General features: G+C 40.2%; 1 protein-coding gene across 1 annotated transcript; it reads left to right on the top strand.

Moving 5' to 3' along the window:
* Window positions 1–144: 144 nt before the first annotated feature.
* mmp28 (matrix metallopeptidase 28) lies at window positions 145–18,714 on the top strand. The gene is made up of 8 exons (XM_020940436.2): window positions 145–378; window positions 1,157–1,233; window positions 1,566–1,762; window positions 9,402–9,626; window positions 10,856–11,101; window positions 17,559–17,699; window positions 17,775–17,942; window positions 18,008–18,714. The coding sequence occupies exons 1-8, from the start codon at window positions 265–267 to the stop codon at window positions 18,400–18,402; spliced, it is 1,563 nt and encodes a 520-aa protein (XP_020796095.1). The 5' UTR covers window positions 145–264; the 3' UTR covers window positions 18,403–18,714.
* Window positions 18,715–18,809: the final 95 nt, after the last annotated feature.

Raw genomic sequence — 18,809 nt, 5'->3', positions numbered from 1 at the left:
AGTTTGTAATGCTGCCATACATATTTAAGCACACTTGTAGGGGTGTGTTTCACCTCCAGTTGGCGCGGGTGTCCTAAGAGGGGCGGTGCAGGTCTTCCTCCTGTAAACACCGCTAAATGTGCGCGTCAGTGCTGTGGATGGAGCTGTCAGGCGAGCAGCAGCATGCTCTCTGACAGCGACTAAAACAAACTATGGAAAACTAGCAGCGGACAGAAATGCTATGTTCTGGGAGTGGAGTGCGCGTGATTTTGAGGCTGTCCCGAGATGAGACGTGGACCTCCGGACCGGAGCGCAGGCGGCGGACAGGCGCTCTGGGTCCTGTCTGTGACCGCGCTGCTGACCGCCGGGGCCGCTGTAGGCTCACCGCTGGACCCTGAGGTGAGAAGTTTTACTTTCGCAGATAATCTTTAGTTCTGCATCATGTTTAGTCTCCATGAAAGATATTGGGTGTAAATGGCAGATATGTATTAATTTCCTAAAGGCACTATTACCACGCGCCTCTCCTCCCCTCCCTGACCCTCAGATTTACTGATTTAGGCCTAATTGATTGAAGGCTAATGTTCATTATATTTCTAGCCCAGGATTAAATATCTTAGCTGTTAAACGCCGTTTGATTCCCTCTTGAGCATTGCATGTTTTCATGACAATGGTAGGCTACAGCTCAGTCACAATCTATATGATCAGTATTTGCCTTGATAAAATCTGCCATCTCTTTATTGTTATCTGTATAATTTCACTATTGTCTCTACACAGCAAACCCACAATAGCTATAACCATTCTATCTATCCTTCCATCTTTGTTTTCACATGGGCAGCATTTTCAATTTACATAACTTTAGGCTACATTACAATTTTATAGCTTCAATAAATGTCTTACTAAATTATACCTGTGTATTTGGGATTCCCCAAACTTACTGTCATGTGTGGTCTTATACATTGCATCAAATACATTACAATATGCTACAAATGGATAATTACACTTTATGGAGCCGTGCTTTCAGGTGGTCGTTTTACACACACCCTATAAACTCTTGGTGGGCTCATCTTATAAAAGTAACATGGTTTAAACAGATACTCAATCTGGAAATGCAGTGCCAACCATAAAATGTAGCTTGTAGATAACTGGATTGAACACTGATATGCGTTAAATGTTGCAGGTTTTTCTGGAAAAGTATGGCTACCTCCATGAAGACAGCCACATTCATAATGCTCTTGAGATGCAGTCTGCCGTTCGGTAAGAGACTGTAACTGTATTGTTATAGAGCATATTATAAGTGATGAACTTGTGTGTTTCATATGGATGTGGTTGAGTTCTCAGTGCGACTGTAGTTGCTTCAGGGGGTGACTGTCAGGGCAGTCAGACACGCCCTTACCTCAATACCTCAACTGAACTTACAGAACATTTACGTACATCAAATATAACAGAACAGAAATGAACCAGAAAAAGTGAATGTATTGCTTTTTTCAAATCCTGCTATGTCTTCTTCATCTTAAACAAGTCGAAATAGGAGAATGTTTTATAATAACATTGGTATGATTGGAATAGTTTTTGCTTGTTGCTTGCAGGGAGTTCCAGTGGCTGTCCCGTCTTCCCATCACTGGCAGACTGGACAGCGCCACCTTGAGGCAGATGGCTGAGCCCCGTTGTGGAGTCTCTGATGAGGGCAGTCACCAGGTCTGGGCTCAGAGAATCAACACTGTTTTCACTGGGAAAAGAGCCAAATTGGGGAAGGAAAATCGCAGAAAACGCTCTGCTACTCAAGGTATTGTTTTGCCATACCAAGACATGACCACACTTATTTTGGTTTGGTACGGTGAAGTAGTAAAGTGAGTTAGCTGGGAGGGTCCACCTTGAAAATAAAGCCTAAGGGTGCAATTACAGTTGGCGGAGTGTCTGATGTTGCACACTTCAGCCTGAGATAATTACCATTCTGAGACACTTACAGTCTATTAGGCTTGTATATCTTGTTGCTTACTGTTAACCCAAATTCAAACTTAAGGTGTGTTTCCACTTCTGATTTGGTCCCGGTTTGGTCAATTTTAGTCCTGATGTAGACTTAGGTTGGTCCCAGTTTAATTCCAATCTTAGGTGACGTTTGTGCAAGTGTGAATGCATTCTTTCTCTCTTTAATAAGTTTTAGTTTTCTCCAATATACAATAAATACTAGTGGTCTCTATTCTAAAATGTTAAGATGTCAATGGACACTTTTCATGTCTTGTTTAGACCAGTGATTGCCAGCCATTAATGTTGCAGCTGCACACTTGAGTTTGAAGTCAATTATCCGGCTTTTCCTTTGATGGTGAAATATACAAAGCATAAATGGTGCAATTCAATATGGCTAAAGATGCCTGAATTGAAAGCATTTAGCATTAAGTGCTGCTAAATTTCTTGCAGACCTACAGTGAAATCATGAAGTAAATGTTTTGTAGTAAATGAAAGCTGCACCATATAACCTTTCTGGTGTTTGGTCTGCCTCCATAGAGATGTAATTACTTTCCCATGAATGTTGCACAGTATAGTATTAAACTCATCTATTTTTATATGTAAATTTCCAGCTGTTTTGCTAAAAATTCTCTACTGTGAGCAGGTTCAGCGTTCAGTAGATCTGACTTGTACTTGGCCTGGTGGCATCACTTTCTTGGAGAGAGATAACTTCAGTGCCATACTGTGTAACTTTCTAGGTACATATAGAGATGCACCCATCCAGGTTTTTCTGTTTTGATGCCAATGTCAATATTTTGGTTGAAGTCTGCCCTACAAAGGCAGAACACCGTAACATCATGTTTGATCAAAAATTAGTCATTTTGGGGGTATTTGAGACTAGCCTGATTCATCAGCCAGTTTCACTTTGTTGATACCGTCTGACCTTGCAGCATTAGGATTTGTTCGCTCGAAGGTAGACAGGTATTTTTTTTATTTGACCAATCGCTACTATTTGGTCGTGACATATGTAATGTGCAGCTAATGGGAATAATTGGTATATTAAGCTTTTCTCAATATTTCATATTATTCATATTTCACAATAAATATTGTGAGCCAATTTGATTGCTTTAATAAGACAATATGACAACCGTAACATCCAAAACCATACAAGAAACCACAGCTTTGAAACTCTGAAGTAATTTTTCTCAGTTTCACACTCTGTTGAGTTATGGCCTTTTGCCTTTGTAGGGCAGAACTGATACCCATTATCAACCGATCCTATGGCAGAGAAAATATAATATACAGTATTTCCTTTAGACGTTTTGGACCAACATTGGCCAGTAAATAATCTCATTACACCAGTTATAGATTAAATGGTATATCAGCTGAAGTTGGAAGCCAATATGTGATCAGTTTTCAATATTGGCACTGATATTCGATACCAGTATCATATCAGTGCATCCCTACCAATAACATTTAACGTTTTACTCTCCTCTAAGGGACTGAGTAAATTATCTCTCTGTCTCTTTTATAATACCAGAATTTGGACAGTAATTTTTTATAACAACAATACTTAACTTTAATCAGTTAATCAGTGCTTTAATATTTTAGTCACTTTAACCCTATTACTCTTGTGGATGTTTTCTGTATTTTTGTTAGATTTTTACACTAAAGTTTGTTTTGTTTTTTCCGCTGCTCTCATCCATCACCTGTCTTGTCAGAGTAGCAGTGGCTGGAGCTCTCACTGCCTCCAGCCCCTCAGCACTTGTAGTCTTTACATTCCTGTGACAGTGTTGGCTAATGGTTTGGGAATGCAGCAGCAGTGGCCCTTGTTTGCTGCTGCCCCTTCATGTCGGTACCTGAAATATTCCTCCTGCTCAACACATCCACTACCGACTGACTGGATTACGCTGTTAGCCACGGGATGATGATCTGAATAGGCCACTATCATACAAACTAAAGAGGTGGTTAAGTTGCCGAGTGATAGAGCCGTCCTTGGATTACAGCTTGTCGTCGTGTTAGAAAACAACTACTATTATTGAAGTTCTAGACGTGACTCATGAAGATAATAGCAGATACATGTACAGCCTTAGGTCTAACCCCTGGGTGTAGTTTGAGAATGTAATATGTTTTAAAACTGCATGGAAGGGCTTTAATGTGTCTGCAGTCTACACAAATTTTCCATTGTGGTGTATATGGTAACACAGTGAGCCCGGGGCTATGAGAAGACCAAATGCATCAGCCTCATGTTTGGATAAGACAACTTGTAATTCACGCACACACCTGGTTTATCAGCACCCAGTGTATTCCACAGACAAAAATCCCCTAAATAAATGACTATGATTACAGCTGTATTTGAATAGATGTTGTGACATTGTAAAATGTATTTATAAAGGACCTTCCGACCAGTTGTTTCCTATACTAAGAATGTACAGTGATTATATGTCAGTGATGGGGCAAGGAAGAAAGAATTACGTTGATTTTCTAGGAGTATTAGCATTTGAGAGGAGACTGAAATATGAACAGACTCTTTGTAGAGGTGTAAACTACAGGTACAGGATTTTCTGTAAAACAAGATAATTTGTTCTTTGCAGAGAGGACATTTTATTATCTAAATAATTACAGCCTTTCTGATATGATAATTCTACTAACAAATTACGATTGTGATTAGATTGCAATATATTGTGAAGCCCTAGACAGTTTGTGGCTCGTGAACAGAAATTTGGGGGCCCGGGGCAGGAAGCCTCATATGGGCCTCCCTTTAATATAAATTAACAGAAAGAGTTTCCAGTTCTGGTCCCCTAAAACCCTGTGGCCCGGGACAACAGACCCCTTTGTCCCCCTCTTTGTCTACTGCCCTGATATTTGGTACCATTATTGTGTACTACCGTTGTGTTTTTTGATAAGACTCAAAATGTATTTGCCTAATACAATTGTAGCATTTTCAGAAGCTTGAAAATTATAATTCAATCACAACATGGTATATAATTAGCCTATTTACTTTACCTTAGGCCAAATGCATGAGTGTCATAATTGATTGTTTTGTTATTTATGAACACACCGGATTTATCGGCTCTACCTAGGCCTATGGAAATGCTAATGGAAACCCCGTCTTTTGGCTTTTTCAGAGCCTACTTACAGTATATATGTATGTATAGATATCATTCTGTGTATCTCTGTCGACCCTTATAACTAAATACATTTTTCTTTGGGCGTTTTGTCCTTGTACCACAGGTGTTAGTACTGATGAGATGAGCGCCTTCTCTCAGCTATAGAATTGATGATGTGATTTTTGGGATGTTTGCTCTGAACTCTGCTGTCTGTCTGAGCTTCTCACAGCCAAATGAAAACAGACCTTGACTCATGGTGCTCCTGGTAGTTGCTCCCGGTGATATTTGCAGAGCTGAAATTCCATTGCCCTTGTAGGAGATAAGTGCAGTGGGAGCAGTTAGGTGTGTGTGTTGTGAGGTGTGTGCACTGCCTAGTCTTATGGGTTTACAGCAGGAAAAGGCAGTCCATAGGTCACTTACATAACGCTAACAATACTCTTATCAGTTACTTATTATTCTACATTTTCTCTTTGATAAATGTGGTCCTGACTCCTGACTTTCCTTGGGTAGAGAGATTGAGAAGTGAATGCAGTACAGGTTTTGCTGATACAGTGCCCCAAACCACTAAATTACATTGTAAATACACACAGCTTAACTAGAGCAATAAAGCATGACGAAATCTCATTCCATTTTGGTTTCACATTTGATTGCTCAAATGGAATTTAATATAATTTATTGACTACTTCCAGATTCCAGCTAACCAGGGTTGACTTCTTGACTACAATAACAGATAACAATTTCTAATCAATACTTAATTTGCACTGCATGTTTTGAACAGAATTCAAAAGAATTCACTTTGGAGAGACAACTAAAACATGAACAGCTAAAGGTCTAAACAAGTTTTCTGCTCATGGTTCTTATTGTATCTTAGCTTTGGAATTATTTAATTGTTATAAATTGTTCATTTTAATTGTGATTCATTTTATTGCCCTTCTACTAACTTGGTGGCTCTAAATGCTTTTGAGTAATAGGATAAAAAAATGTATCACAATCAAAACAAAACACTTATGCTTTAAACATGACTGAATCCAGGCACTCCAAAGAAGTAAAAATTGCATTAGTAAAAATATAGTTAAAAGACCTTTACTAAGATGGCCAAAGCCAACATGTTTTGACCCAACTGGTCTTCATCAGGGCTTAGTTGCAAACACTTATGCTGCCTAATTTGTAACAGAAATGAATTAACAAAGATGTATGATTTTGAACACACTGGGACTATACATTACAAAGCACAAGATTTGGACTGACATACCAGACTGTTCTTCCTCATGATAGCGAAGATGAAAGAGCCTCTCCCAGAGCTGAACCTCATCTCTGACACCAGCCAACAAAACAAACAATAAGTGCGTCTATCTGATGATCGGCTCCACTTCCGAATGTCTGCGATATCTCTGCCTCTCTGCTCTATTCACATTATGGGCACCACGTTAATGACTTCCACAGGGGAAGTGGTGGAATGTCGCGAGTGTCTGACTTCCTGGCTTCTCCTCTGTCCCCAGGGACCTCTTATACTGAGCAGACTGGGTCATACTTAAGGCGCCAAGTGTAGGGTCTGCTGGGGCTACATGGTTTTGGGGAAAAGAAACAAACAAACAAAAAAAATTGCTGTTTCGCATACTGGGATATACATTTTATGTTGCATGAACATTTAATTGAAGACTTAAATTCCTAAACAAGAATACAAGAATCCTAGAATTTTGTTTTCCCTCCATATAAGTTTATTTTGTTGATTCTATAACTCACTAAATTACATCTGTTGCTATCTGATATGGCTACAATTCAAATTGAGATTTTGGTTGTGATTAATTGTGCAGCCTTAGATTACATTTCTCCAGCTCGTGTGGCAATAAAGTCACCTGGGAATGAACCTACGCCTCACTAACTCTCGTGGAAAATGGGGTCTATAATGGCAGCCTCCACTCATAAGGTGAAATACTAACTCTTGTTTTCCTCTAATTGACCGCACTGCACTAAGTGTTGCAGTCTCCAGGCGTTTCCACTCCATCTATCATAAGTTCATGTGAAACATTGCAACATAAATACCAAGAATTATGTCCTCTGTGCACACACTTTAAGAGTTGTGTTGACTTGCATCAGTTCTGTTTACACTGTAAAACACACACTGATGTCATTGCCAAGCCCACAGCCTAATGGGCTGAGATATCCAGATATTTAGTATTTCCTCAGGGTGCTGTAGACTGTAAAGGAGCCGCACTGAAGAATGTGTAATATGTTCATATAAGGACAGGCAATGTATCAGTCCCAGTGTTGGTGTTGGTGCAGTTGGAGAGTTTTCTCAGATATCGGTATTGCGTTCATGTTTTGCTCATATATTTTTTATGCATGCCCCAGTCTCTGTGTGCCTTTGTGACATTTTTACTTTGTCATCATTTTTTTAAATCTGAGATAAATAAAATTCCTTTGAATTTCATTTGTGCATTTTTGCTACAACAACATAAATTTGTGGGTCTTGCTAACAATTCTTAATATGCATAATATGCAGATTGGCAGATTTGCCACCTGCCTATTTCCATGGGCATGGTGTTGCGTTGCCTGGAATGTTTCTCAGTAAGGCATAGAACTTATGTATCGTCCATTTATTCAGTTACTGATGTTTTTATTGCTTTAGCAGGACTGCTTTGCCAGAGATCTGACCTGTAACTTGGTCTCGTGGCTTCAACTGCTCATCTCCATGAACACAGATTTAATACCATAAGAAATAACATCCACATTGCGACAAGCAGGATACAGGCCTTCCACCAGATAAGTTATGTAATGTTCCACCAGTTGTAGTGCTTGTTGATCTGTGTATAACTAAATCTATGCCTAGCTGTGCAGGGCTCCTGTTCCTGCATTAGTTGAGCTGTGCCTCTGAGGTCCCTTATCTAATGATGGTTTCCTACACAACTGGCTCTCCGTCTGCTCCATGTGTGCACCTCTGTTCCCCTCTTACACTCCTGATCCTGTGTATGCAAAGAGATTACAGCAGTGCCAAATCAAGACCAGCTGAATGTAGCACCCCTCAACTAATGAGAGATTTGTATGGGAACAGCTCATGTAATTATGCTTAAGCTGAGAAGCCGCAGACACGCGTTGAAGTAAACTGTTTAGTCAAGGGTACTTTGAGAGCTTATTTGTTTACCCAGGGTAAGTCTATGTGGTTAAGGGCATCCTATCATTTTAGTCCTGCTCCTGGATATAACACACTGTACTTCAACACATCTTGGCTACACCTCGGACTAGTAACATCCGAGTTTATAATCCAAGAGATGGAGGATGTAAACACAAGGTTCTACATGAGTGCAATAATAATCAATTGGTGTTTGCTGAGGAATTCACATGCTTAGTGTAATTAATGTAGTGCAAGGCCTTACAATAATGTATTTTATTTTATTACTATTCTCAGCACTTTTAAGATGAATGTTGTCATACTACGTAGGTCGAAAACATATGACTAGGCACATGACTTGTGTTAAATGCTCATTTGCCGGGGTGGATTTTAAGATTGAATCAAGAAGTTCATTAGGACCACAGTGAACTAGTTTAAATCATGGCTTGCTGACTGGACTGTGAGTCTTGACTTGGAGTTCTCTTGAAGTATTTGGAGGAAGTGTCTAGGGAAAGGGGGTCTAGCACTTTGAGAACTGACAGTTGTTTAAGTAGGTTATAGATTAAGGAGAACATATTATGCTTTTTCAGTTACTTAGTATTGAACTATAAAATCTGCAACTTTTTGTTCATGGTAAACCACAAGATTAAAATGGCTTAATAATTAGGGGTATTATAATTAGGGACAAGATCTTGTGCCACAGGATCTCACTAGACAAAACTGCCACAAGACTGTGATGATTTTGTGAGATATTTTTCCACGTAATTTGGACTGGACCAAAAACGGGTTACGTGCTGGTGAGTTAATTTTAGTTTCTTGAGATGCTGTAGTTCCAAAAAGCAGTGCTACAGTGACGAAAATCTTAAATTCCATGTTTATATTTTATGGAAAATTGTCTTCATTACCTTTCAGATCAGGAAGTGTATTTTTATTAACACATATCCCTTAAAGGTGCACTGTGTAACTTTTCTGGTCAAGGGACTACATCTTCTTATCTCCACGGTGATGCTGTTGCTTTGCCTGGAATGTTCCACAGTATGGCTTTAAACATATTTACCTTATTTCACAAAAATTACCACTGAAACATGCATTATTACTGTGTGCCCACTTATCTCCATAGGGATATTTAAATTGAATACCATATTATAGTGTAAAAAATTCCAGGAACCAACAATAACATCTACATGGAGTCAAGCAGGTGGCAGAAAAGCCACACACTGCTCCTTTAATCTCACATGCCTTCTTTACTATTTTCACAGCTGAGAAGTGGTACAAGCGTCACCTCACCTACCAGATTGTGAACTGGCCTCGACACCTGTCCCCGGGCTCAGTGCGGCTGGCTGTGCGGGCGGCCTTCCAGCTCTGGAGCAACGTATCAGGTCTGATGTTCCAAGAGTCGCCTAAAGGGGCAGTGGCGGACATCCGACTAGCCTTCTATGATGGGGACCACAATGACGGAGCCAGCAACGCCTTTGACGGACCAGGTCAGGCCCAGGTCTAGTGCAGGGTCAAGGCTGCAAGGGTGCAAGGGTGCAAGGGTGCAAGGGTGAAAGGTGAAGGGTGCAAGGGTGAAGGGTGCAAGGGTGAAGAGTAGAAGGGTGCTGACAGAAGCTCATTTTGGAACACAAAAATGCATGGCTGCCTATGGGTGCGATGACTGTTTTGTGTGACTCACTCCAGCTGGAACCTGCATGTATGTAATTTGTACTCTCTGCAAATAGATCTTTATCCCAACTTCCTGAATACTTAATGTCTATGTGTGTACAATAACAGGACATCACTGCACTAGCAAACAAATAGATGGCCTTGTGTAATAACAGTCTGCACTCAGCACAGTCACAATTGCTCTGACAGTGTAAAATCAATTGATCAATTCAGTTTTGTTAGTACACTATATGTCCTTTTACAGCTAGATACTGTCTTTCTTCTCTTATGGGTTAGGTGCAGACTGTGGCATTAAACTGCCTCTAGTTGGACGCCTTTACCTTTGATAGCAGACGCTTGAAACATATGCAAGCGTCTGAAACGCGTGGCTTATTTTGCCAAAAATTCATATTTTTCTCTCTGGCATTAGACGCTCAAATGCAGCTTATGAACGCTCAAGACACTAGCCTAGACATGCGTCCCCCATAGATTTTGCATGTAAACCAGACTCTGCAGTCTGAACACAGCGTACCAGAACATTAACTAAAACCATTAACCGCCACTAATAAATAGTGAGCATTGGAATTGGGATCACTTGCAATAACTTGTAATTGCAAAATTTCTTTTGAAATTTGAAGTGAAAGTTCATTGCTATAAAATCTAATTTCTTACAGTAGGGACTGCTCTATAATATGTATATGTATAAGCTTTGTTCACAGTTTGCCTCACTTTTGGCCTTTCATTAAATAATTAAACACTGGTTTTAAATGGCGTCTGTTAAGATACCTGAAGGACTTTATATTATATTCATTACATTCATTCCACACTTGATGGTGGCAAACTACTATTGTAGCCTTGCCTTGTTTGTACAACACTATTTCCACACCTGCTTATAAGTGTGGGTAGTGTGGGAGGATTTCTTTATCTGAAGGCCTATTTTTGATTTAGTAAATGCACCTGCTTTTCCCCAAAAACAAAATACAAAAGTTCAAGATTTACAGAAAATATTGAAATACATAAATTATATGCTCTATGTGCTGATACCTAAAACTTATTGTCTGATGTTCAGGGGGCACTTTAGCCCATGCGTTCCTGCCTCGGAGAGGAGAGGCTCACTTTGACATAGCAGAGAGGTGGACCCTGAATGGTCACAAGGGGCACAACCTGTTCTTGGTGACGGCGCATGAGATCGGGCACACTCTGGGCCTGGAGCACTCTCCCGTCAGACATGCCCTCATGTCGCCGTACTACAGGAGACTGGGCCGCAGCCTGATGCTCAGCTGGGACGACATCATCGCTGTGCAGCAGCTCTACGGTGATGCTCATTATGGGCTCTTTGGGTTTACATGGGGCAATATTGGATTCAAAACTTATATTCATTCTTACATACAGAACCTTTTACACTTTTTGGCCTCTTAACGTGAATCTGTATTTGCTTATCTGTCTATTTACCTTTATGTCAGTCCATGGAGGAGGTAATGTTCTTTTCCTTCTGGTCTCAAGCTTAGATACATACAACTTTGCAGGATGATATGCTATGACAGCCCTAGAAAAAGGCTAAACAATAAAAAATATATATATTGACTGACTACACCCATTCTCCTTCATACTGGATCATCTCTGTTGTTTTTCCTTCTCAGAAGTGAACTTGATCTCACGATATTATTCTTTATATGGGATTGTAAAACATACGAGGATGACCAGTCTGCTACTAAGCAATAACTTTGTGTCTGCGGAGACTGTTGCAAATACCAGGGCAGTTCATATACAGTGCGTATGTATTTATATGATAACAAATTGGGCCGCATTCCTTCCACCTATATATCTGTCTTCATGGCCCAAGTGTAACAAGTGCAAGTCAGTGACGGTGTAGAGCAGTTTTAACGTAACCACATATGAGCAATGACAACTTAGAATTTTTATTAAGAGGGTTGGACATGAAAAACATAGAAACAGGAGGACTGGCTCTAACGTGACAGACAACTGTAAACATTGAGAGAAAACGTTGAAGGAAAAAGCCAACAACAATGATGAAATGTTCCCCAGTCAAAATGCAATCCAAATAACAATAATTTACACGTATTTTGTAAATTTTTTTGGGTGACAGTCACTCATGATGTTAAGCAATTGTTATAAAACCAATATATAGTCCTCAGGTAAACACTGCTTCCACCTCCTTGCCTACACTTGAATGTGGTATGTGTGTGTGAGTTATTGTGGGTGGTTCGAGACGACTATTAGTACAGATTGGCACCCACTTCTCTGTTATTCAACCCCAGGGCATCTGTGGCTGCATTGGTACTAGAAATGCAAATGGACTATTTTACACTGTTTTCTGAGCTATGTTATAATGTTGTTTCCTCATCAGAAACATACCTGGAGTTGTGTTTTGTTTCACTCATGTTTGACACACAAACCCTGCATATTTAAAATTCTCTCAAATAAATAGCACTACAATACAGGAAGTGCTCCACTGTGTTTTTAAACTCCATACACCTTCACTAGAATGATTTGGATAGTATTTTGAGCTTTGGACATGCAAAGCCTAAAAACACGGGGTTACTCAAATGTATGAATGAAACAAAACACATTTCCAGGTATGTAGCATGTTTTTAGATGAGGTACCAACATTATAACAAGTCTTAAAGCTCACAATAGTCAATTTTGCATAATATAGGACTTTTAACCAGTTTTGTAGTTGTAAATATATATACAATATGCACAGGTATTTGATATTTCTCTCATGAAGGCTGTATTATTGTCCTGACGTCAAACTCAAGCGCCTATCTGGGTCCCTTTTGTGGTACAAACAGTACAACAGTACAACAGAAAAGAAAGCGGTCGAGATGGATGTAGATGAAAGCATATATTCTGTGTTGACAATGATTCCCGAGATCGAGGATTTAAAGCCGGAACAAAGGAACGTTTGGTGAATTATATCAAGGGGAAAGACGTTATTGCCCTTCTTCCTACGGGATTTGGCATATTATATTCGTCACGACCAAATAGCATTAGCAGCAATTAGTTAAATAAATAAGTACCCGCCTACCTTCGAGTGAATGAGTCCTAATGATGGTTTCCACAAAGTGAAACCAGCTGATGAATTAGGCTAGTATTGTTGATCTGTGACACTAGATTTTGACTACTGAAGTGAAGTATTTCAGTTGGAAGCAGTGGTGTCTTAGTAGTTTGAGCCCGAGGTGAGCAGGTGTCTAATAATAATGCACATTCTCAGACACTCACTTGACCTCATGCTGTGACCGCAACTGCTGCTGGTTTTCTACTCACTCACATTTAACCTAGAATTGTTTTAGCTTCAACAAACCTACCTCATGCGTTTTATTCATGAAAAGACGCAACTCTGTACACACTCCAGCATAGTTGTATTCATTTGTAATTTCAGAGCAAGTGTAAGGCAGGTTCTTACAAGTGCTGCTCTCTATATTTTCATTGGATGCCTCTTTTTCTCATTGCTGCTAAGACATTAATTACACTTGGAAAATATGTCCTTGTCTGGAGCTGCCCAACCAGAGTTTCCTCATGAGCTATTCTTTCACACAACAGAGACCAATTTAAACTTTTAATGTCACAGTCATCTTTTATGTCTGAGATGGTTAGACAAACTAAATCCCACATTTTTTAAAGTTGTGTAATTTGCTCTCCCGTGCGTCAATTTGAACATCCATAACCACTGATTTGAGTAACATGTATATTGTTTATATTAAACAATGAGCTGATTAAAATAAAATCAGAACAAACTCATGTTGTAATCTTCAAACCAAGTATAGAAAGTGATATTTCGGCACTCACATTTCATTTATACTTCAAAGGCGCTACATTTAAAGACACGTTTTAACACATTTCTGATTTAATCTGATATTCCCCTAGACAAAACACATCACTTATCCTGTCAGAGGAACTGTCAGTGTCACAGACTCTTAGGCCAGGGCAAAAAGGTGAAAAAACATCTGCTGTAGAAATCTGGGCTAATTGAGCAGGAATGTTTGTGGTATAATGAAGCAGTGAATCCGATCTCCCACCCTGCAGCACAGATGTTACTCCCCTCTCTCTTCTCTCACCCTCTCTCTCTATTTCTCTCTCCCCTCTTCTCTCTGTCCTTCTCTCTCCCCCATCCCTCTTTTTCTTTCTCTGTGCCTCTCTTTCTTTCTTTTCCCCTCACCTATCTATTTATCTCTTTCACTCTCCTTCCCTCACTCTTTTTCCCTCACCTCTCTCTCTCTCTCTCCCTCTTTCTATAGTCTTTTTATCACCCTCTCTCTGTTTCTAAATTTTTCTCTTTCCCCTTCACTCTGTCCTTCTCTCTCCCCCACATATCTTTCTCTTTCTCTGTCCCTCTCTTTCTCACTGTTCCCTCACCTCTCTCTTTTTCTCTCTCTCTTTCTATCACCCTCTCTCTGTTTATCTCTTTTTCTCTCTCTCCCATTCTCTCTGTCCTTCTCTCTCTCCCTATCTCTCCTTGTCTTTCTCTGTCCCTCTTTTTCTTACTTTTCCCTCACCTCTCTTTCTCTCTCTTTCTATCACCCACTCTGTTTCTCTTTCTCGCTCTCTCCCCTTTTCTGTCTTGTTCCGTCTCTCCCTCTATTTCTCTCTCCCTCCCTCTCTGTTTTGCTCTATTTCTCTCCTTCTCCCCCTTTCTCTCTTTGTCCCTCTTTTTCTCACTCTTTCTCCCCTTTGTCTTTTTCTATCTCCTTCACTCTCCCTCTTTCTCTCTCTTTCTCTCACCCTCTCTCTCTCTTTCTCACTTTTTCCCTCACCTCTATCTCTCTTTCTCTCTCCCTCACTTTCTGTTTCTCTCTCTTTCGCTCCCTCTGCTCCTTTCTCTCTGTCTCTCTCTTTCTCACTCTTTCTTTCTCACTTTTCTCTTTTTCTCTCTCCCTCATTCTCCCACTTTCTCTCTCTTCCTCTCTCCCTCATTCTCCCACTTTCTCTCTCTTCCTCTCACCCTCTCTCTGTTTCTCTCTTTTTGTCTCTCTCCCCTTCTCTCTCACCCTATCTCTTTTTACTTTCTAAGTCTAAGTTTATCTATCCCTCTCTTTCTCACTTTTTCCCTCACCTCTATCTCTCTTTCTCACTTTTCTCTTTTTCGCTCTCCCTCATTCTCCCTCTTTTCTCTCTCTCACCCTCTCTCTCTCTCTTTCTCACTCTTTCTTTCTCTCCCTCATTCTCTCCCTTTCTCTCACCCTCTCTCTGTTTCTCTTTTTGTCTCTCTCACCCTATCTCTTTTTTTCTTTCTAAGTCTAAGTTTCTCTATCCCTCTCTTTCTCACTTTTTCCCTCACCTCTATCTCTCTTTCTCACTTTTCTCTTTTTCGCTCTCCCTTTTTCTTCCTCTTTCTCTCTCTCACTCTCTCTCTCTTTCTCTCTCCTTCATTCACTCCCCTTTCCCTTTCTCCTTCTCTTGCCATAACTCTGAGATCTCCCACCTGCACTATGCTTCCTAAAAAGGTATTTGCCAGCTTCATATCCTCCGGGCCTCCCCTCTTCATTTATGACAAACACACACACGCACACACACACACACACACACACACACACACACACACACACACACATGCACACAGCCTGATCTCCACTCCAGGTCTACGAGTTCAGATCACATTACAGACACATCTCACTTTTATGAGTTTGACCAATTACCATAAAGCTGCTTCCCTACACACTACAGATGGTAAGTTTGAGTAGGCTGTCTGAAGCCAGTGTCATTAGAGTTTAACTGTGTCTTTAGGGCTCAGGACTGTGTCGAAACAGACTTATATTACTTTTACAGAACAGACATGGAGGAGGATTTTATGGGCTTTTATTTTAAGATTCTATTCATAGTTAGAATAATAACCACAATGTACAAGAAACGTTATAGTGGGGACATTAAATTAAGACAACTTTCTGTTTTATCTCGAAGCAGACAAATATAGCTCTATTTTGCATGCATACCGCAAAAAACTATAATCTTTATGAGTTGAGAATAAGTACTTGGCTAACCTTTGCTAAAATTTTACATTATTAAAATCTTAGACTACTTTAAATAAAACTACAATTGGTTCTCTTGACACCCTGTAGTTTGTTTTTTCCCACAATACTGTACAACTTATTGCATGCGTTTAAGTTATTGCAAAAGTCGTGCATTAGATACCAGCTTTGTGAAGACTTATGAGCTGAGAATATTTCAATATTTGACAACAATGCAGAGTTAAACTTGTATTTTGACAAGATGAGATGTATCAGTTGGTTTCAGAAGTGTAAGGTAATTAAAAACTCATACATTAAAGGTGCATTGTGTAACTTCTCTGATGAAGAGTCTGTCAGGTGTTTTTCTCTATGAAGGTGTTATTGCTATGTCTGAAATGTTTCACAGTATGGCATTAAACCTTTCTGTCTTCATGGAGATCAAACTAGATCAAGTTGCAGGTCAGATCTGGGGAGAGGTAACCTACTCATAGTCAGAATGCCTGTTTTTCTATGCATTTTTGAGCAATAAAACCACCTGTAATTGAATAAATGTAAGGTGGAGGCGTTATTGCTTTGTCTGAAATGTTTCACAGTATGGCATTAAACCTTTTTATTTCCAACTAGACCAAGTTGCAGATCAGGTCCATGGAGAGGTCACACTCAGAATGCCTGTTTTTCCACGCATTGCCGTGCTTCAACATAATTAAATCCAGTACATTTACAATCTGTTTCAAAACTGCATATTCATCAAAAGTCAAAACCTTTACATTGTCTTTTTTCACTGCATATGCCAAGTGTACTTCCAGCTATCGTTCTTCCCTCTGGCAGGAACCTCTCCCCAGCTGCTCCCGCGCAAATGTCAGGCAGATGTGGACAAGGCCCGGTCCTGACAGCTCCTGTAGCCTAAAGCGCTGTATCCCCCGTGCTTTGAGCTGTAGGCAGGGCATATGTGACTAGGCTTTGTGTTAGACTGAATAAGGTGAGAGAAAACAGATGTATGGGCAGCTGGACATGTCAGCCTCTTAGCACCTCTCCTACTGCGCTCCCTCTCAGATAAGACACATTAAATGCCTCGATGTATGCAGTACAAATACACATAATTTACATGAAAGTACATGAAAAGTACTATTGTCTTTTTTACAACCATACTACTTTTGCCAATTATTTCTTCCCACTCTGAGATATTGAGAATAGCAGTAATCTATGGTTTTGTCTACTTGGGTGTGCTGATTTTATTCAACCTCGTAGACACAAATATTTGTTCAAAGTCTTACAAACATTTTTTTTAAAATCAAATCTATAAAGCCTTTATAAACTTCTGTGTTATCCCATTGTTTAACTCCAAAGTGCTCTATATTTAAACTAATTTAAACAAATTGCTTCATATCTAAATCTCTGTGATTCATCATGTTGCTGAAGACAGTTTTCCCTCTTAGTAATTCCTCAGCCATGAAATCAGTTCACAGGGGCTTAAGTATAGTTTATGGGACGGGGGTAATAGTTTGGTTATATATTATAAACTGGTCAAGGGCAACTTTGGCAGGTCACTGGCAACTTTGAATTGTGTGTGTTTCTATTGCAAAAAACTAAAATGTGGCCTGATGGTGTCACCTGCTTGTCTCCATGGAGACTTGTGTTTTATCTTATATTTTTCTTTCAGATCAGACAACATTTTTAAATGAACTTTTCCTTTTACCTGTCCATGTTTTAACTTGTGGGTTTGTTTCTCTTACAAGTAGCATTTGTATGACTTAATAAGAACATTGTTGCAGTGAAATGATTCGCTTCCTTCGGTGGTCTCTGTAGGAAAGCCATCAGGGGAGCGTACTGTCAGACTGCCAGGACAGGTGCTCCACGCGGTGCTGCAGCAGTGGGAGCTCACAGACACCCCCGAGAGCACCCAGCACCCTCTGTACTGCCAAGGGGCATTTGATGCCATCACTATGGGTGCGTTTATCATGATCAGCTATCAATATTTAATAACTCTCTCAAAATTCACAATATGATATTGATTTGTCTTAGACCAAAATGATACAGTGCTGGTGTTTCGGGGCAGTTTCTTCTGGACAGTGTCACCCAAAGGTGCAGTTACTAAACCCCTGCCTCTTCGACAGCGATGGGCAGACCTGCCTCCAGCCATCGAAGCAGCTGCATTTTCACCTTTGGACTCCAAGTTGTACTTCTTTAAAGGTAGGACTCAACAGTGCCTAGTCTAGCCCTCTAGTTCCTCAGTGTAAGTCTGGTTGTGTGTTCAGGGCGGAGAATGTGGCGGTACTCTGGTTCTCAGCTGGACCCAGGCTTTCCCAGGAGAACAGTAGAGTTGGAGCTCCCTCGGCACCCTGACTGCGCGTTCTTCTACGCCCCTCTGGGACACATGATCCTGTTTAAGGGCTCAAGATACTTTGTTCTAAACCTGAGGACGCTGCGTGCAGAGCCCTACTACCCCCGCAGACTATCAGACTGGACAGGAGTGCCCCAGGGCACTAATGGGGCTCTAACCCGCCCGGACGGACGCCTCTACCTGTTCAGAGAGCAGCATTTCTGGAGGTTTGACCCTCTTAAGGTGCGAGTGACAAAAGAGGGACTGTGGGCCAAAGATCTACACTGGGCTGGCTGCAGCGACAGTCCCCAGAGCAATAATATTCTTTGATGGAGCTGGGACGTCAACATCAAGTGCAATGAATTCATGTGTAACTGTTTAATTCCAGTACCCAAACAAACTCCTTCAGTTATAATAACCTGACTTTTGTAAGGTAGGTGAGAAAATGAAATAATTACATTACACAGCAGGGTATATTACTCTGGATTACCCTGCACAAGTATTTTTCTTTTAGATTTGCACAATACCAGAAGATGTTGTTAGAAGAAGTTAAGAAAAATCTGAGCTTATTTTTTCAGTAATTGTTTTTCATCAGAACAGCACATGTATAAAATCTAAACTTATAAATGTAGGGGTTTGCATCAGTATCATGCTGTAGAATTTTTTTTTAAGCTCTTTCATACAATTATATTCAGTATAAAAAGTCCACATGTTGAAAATAAGAGGGGTAATGGGAG

Source organism: Boleophthalmus pectinirostris, unplaced genomic scaffold (genome assembly GCF_026225935.1).
Source record: "Boleophthalmus pectinirostris isolate CB_2022bp ecotype Guang Dong unplaced genomic scaffold, ASM2622593v1 HiC_scaffold_9, whole genome shotgun sequence".
Classification (NCBI taxonomy): domain Eukaryota; kingdom Metazoa; phylum Chordata; class Actinopteri; order Gobiiformes; family Gobiidae; genus Boleophthalmus; species Boleophthalmus pectinirostris.
The sequence above is the reverse complement of the archived record's forward strand: the minus strand, read 5'-3'. Positions and strand labels throughout refer to the sequence as shown.

Excerpts from the sequence above, each read along its gene's own strand:
- mmp28 (XM_020940436.2), top strand. The coding sequence starts at position 265 with ATGAGACGTGGACCTCCGGACCGGAGCGCAGGCGGCGGACAGGCGCTC. Across the intron at positions 9,627-10,855 it reads CAACGCCTTTGACGGACCAG|GGGGCACTTTAGCCCATGCG; the intron begins GTCAGGCCCAGG and ends TCTGATGTTCAG. Across the intron at positions 17,700-17,774 it reads ATTTGATGCCATCACTATGG|ACCAAAATGATACAGTGCTG; the intron begins GTGCGTTTATCA and ends GATTTGTCTTAG.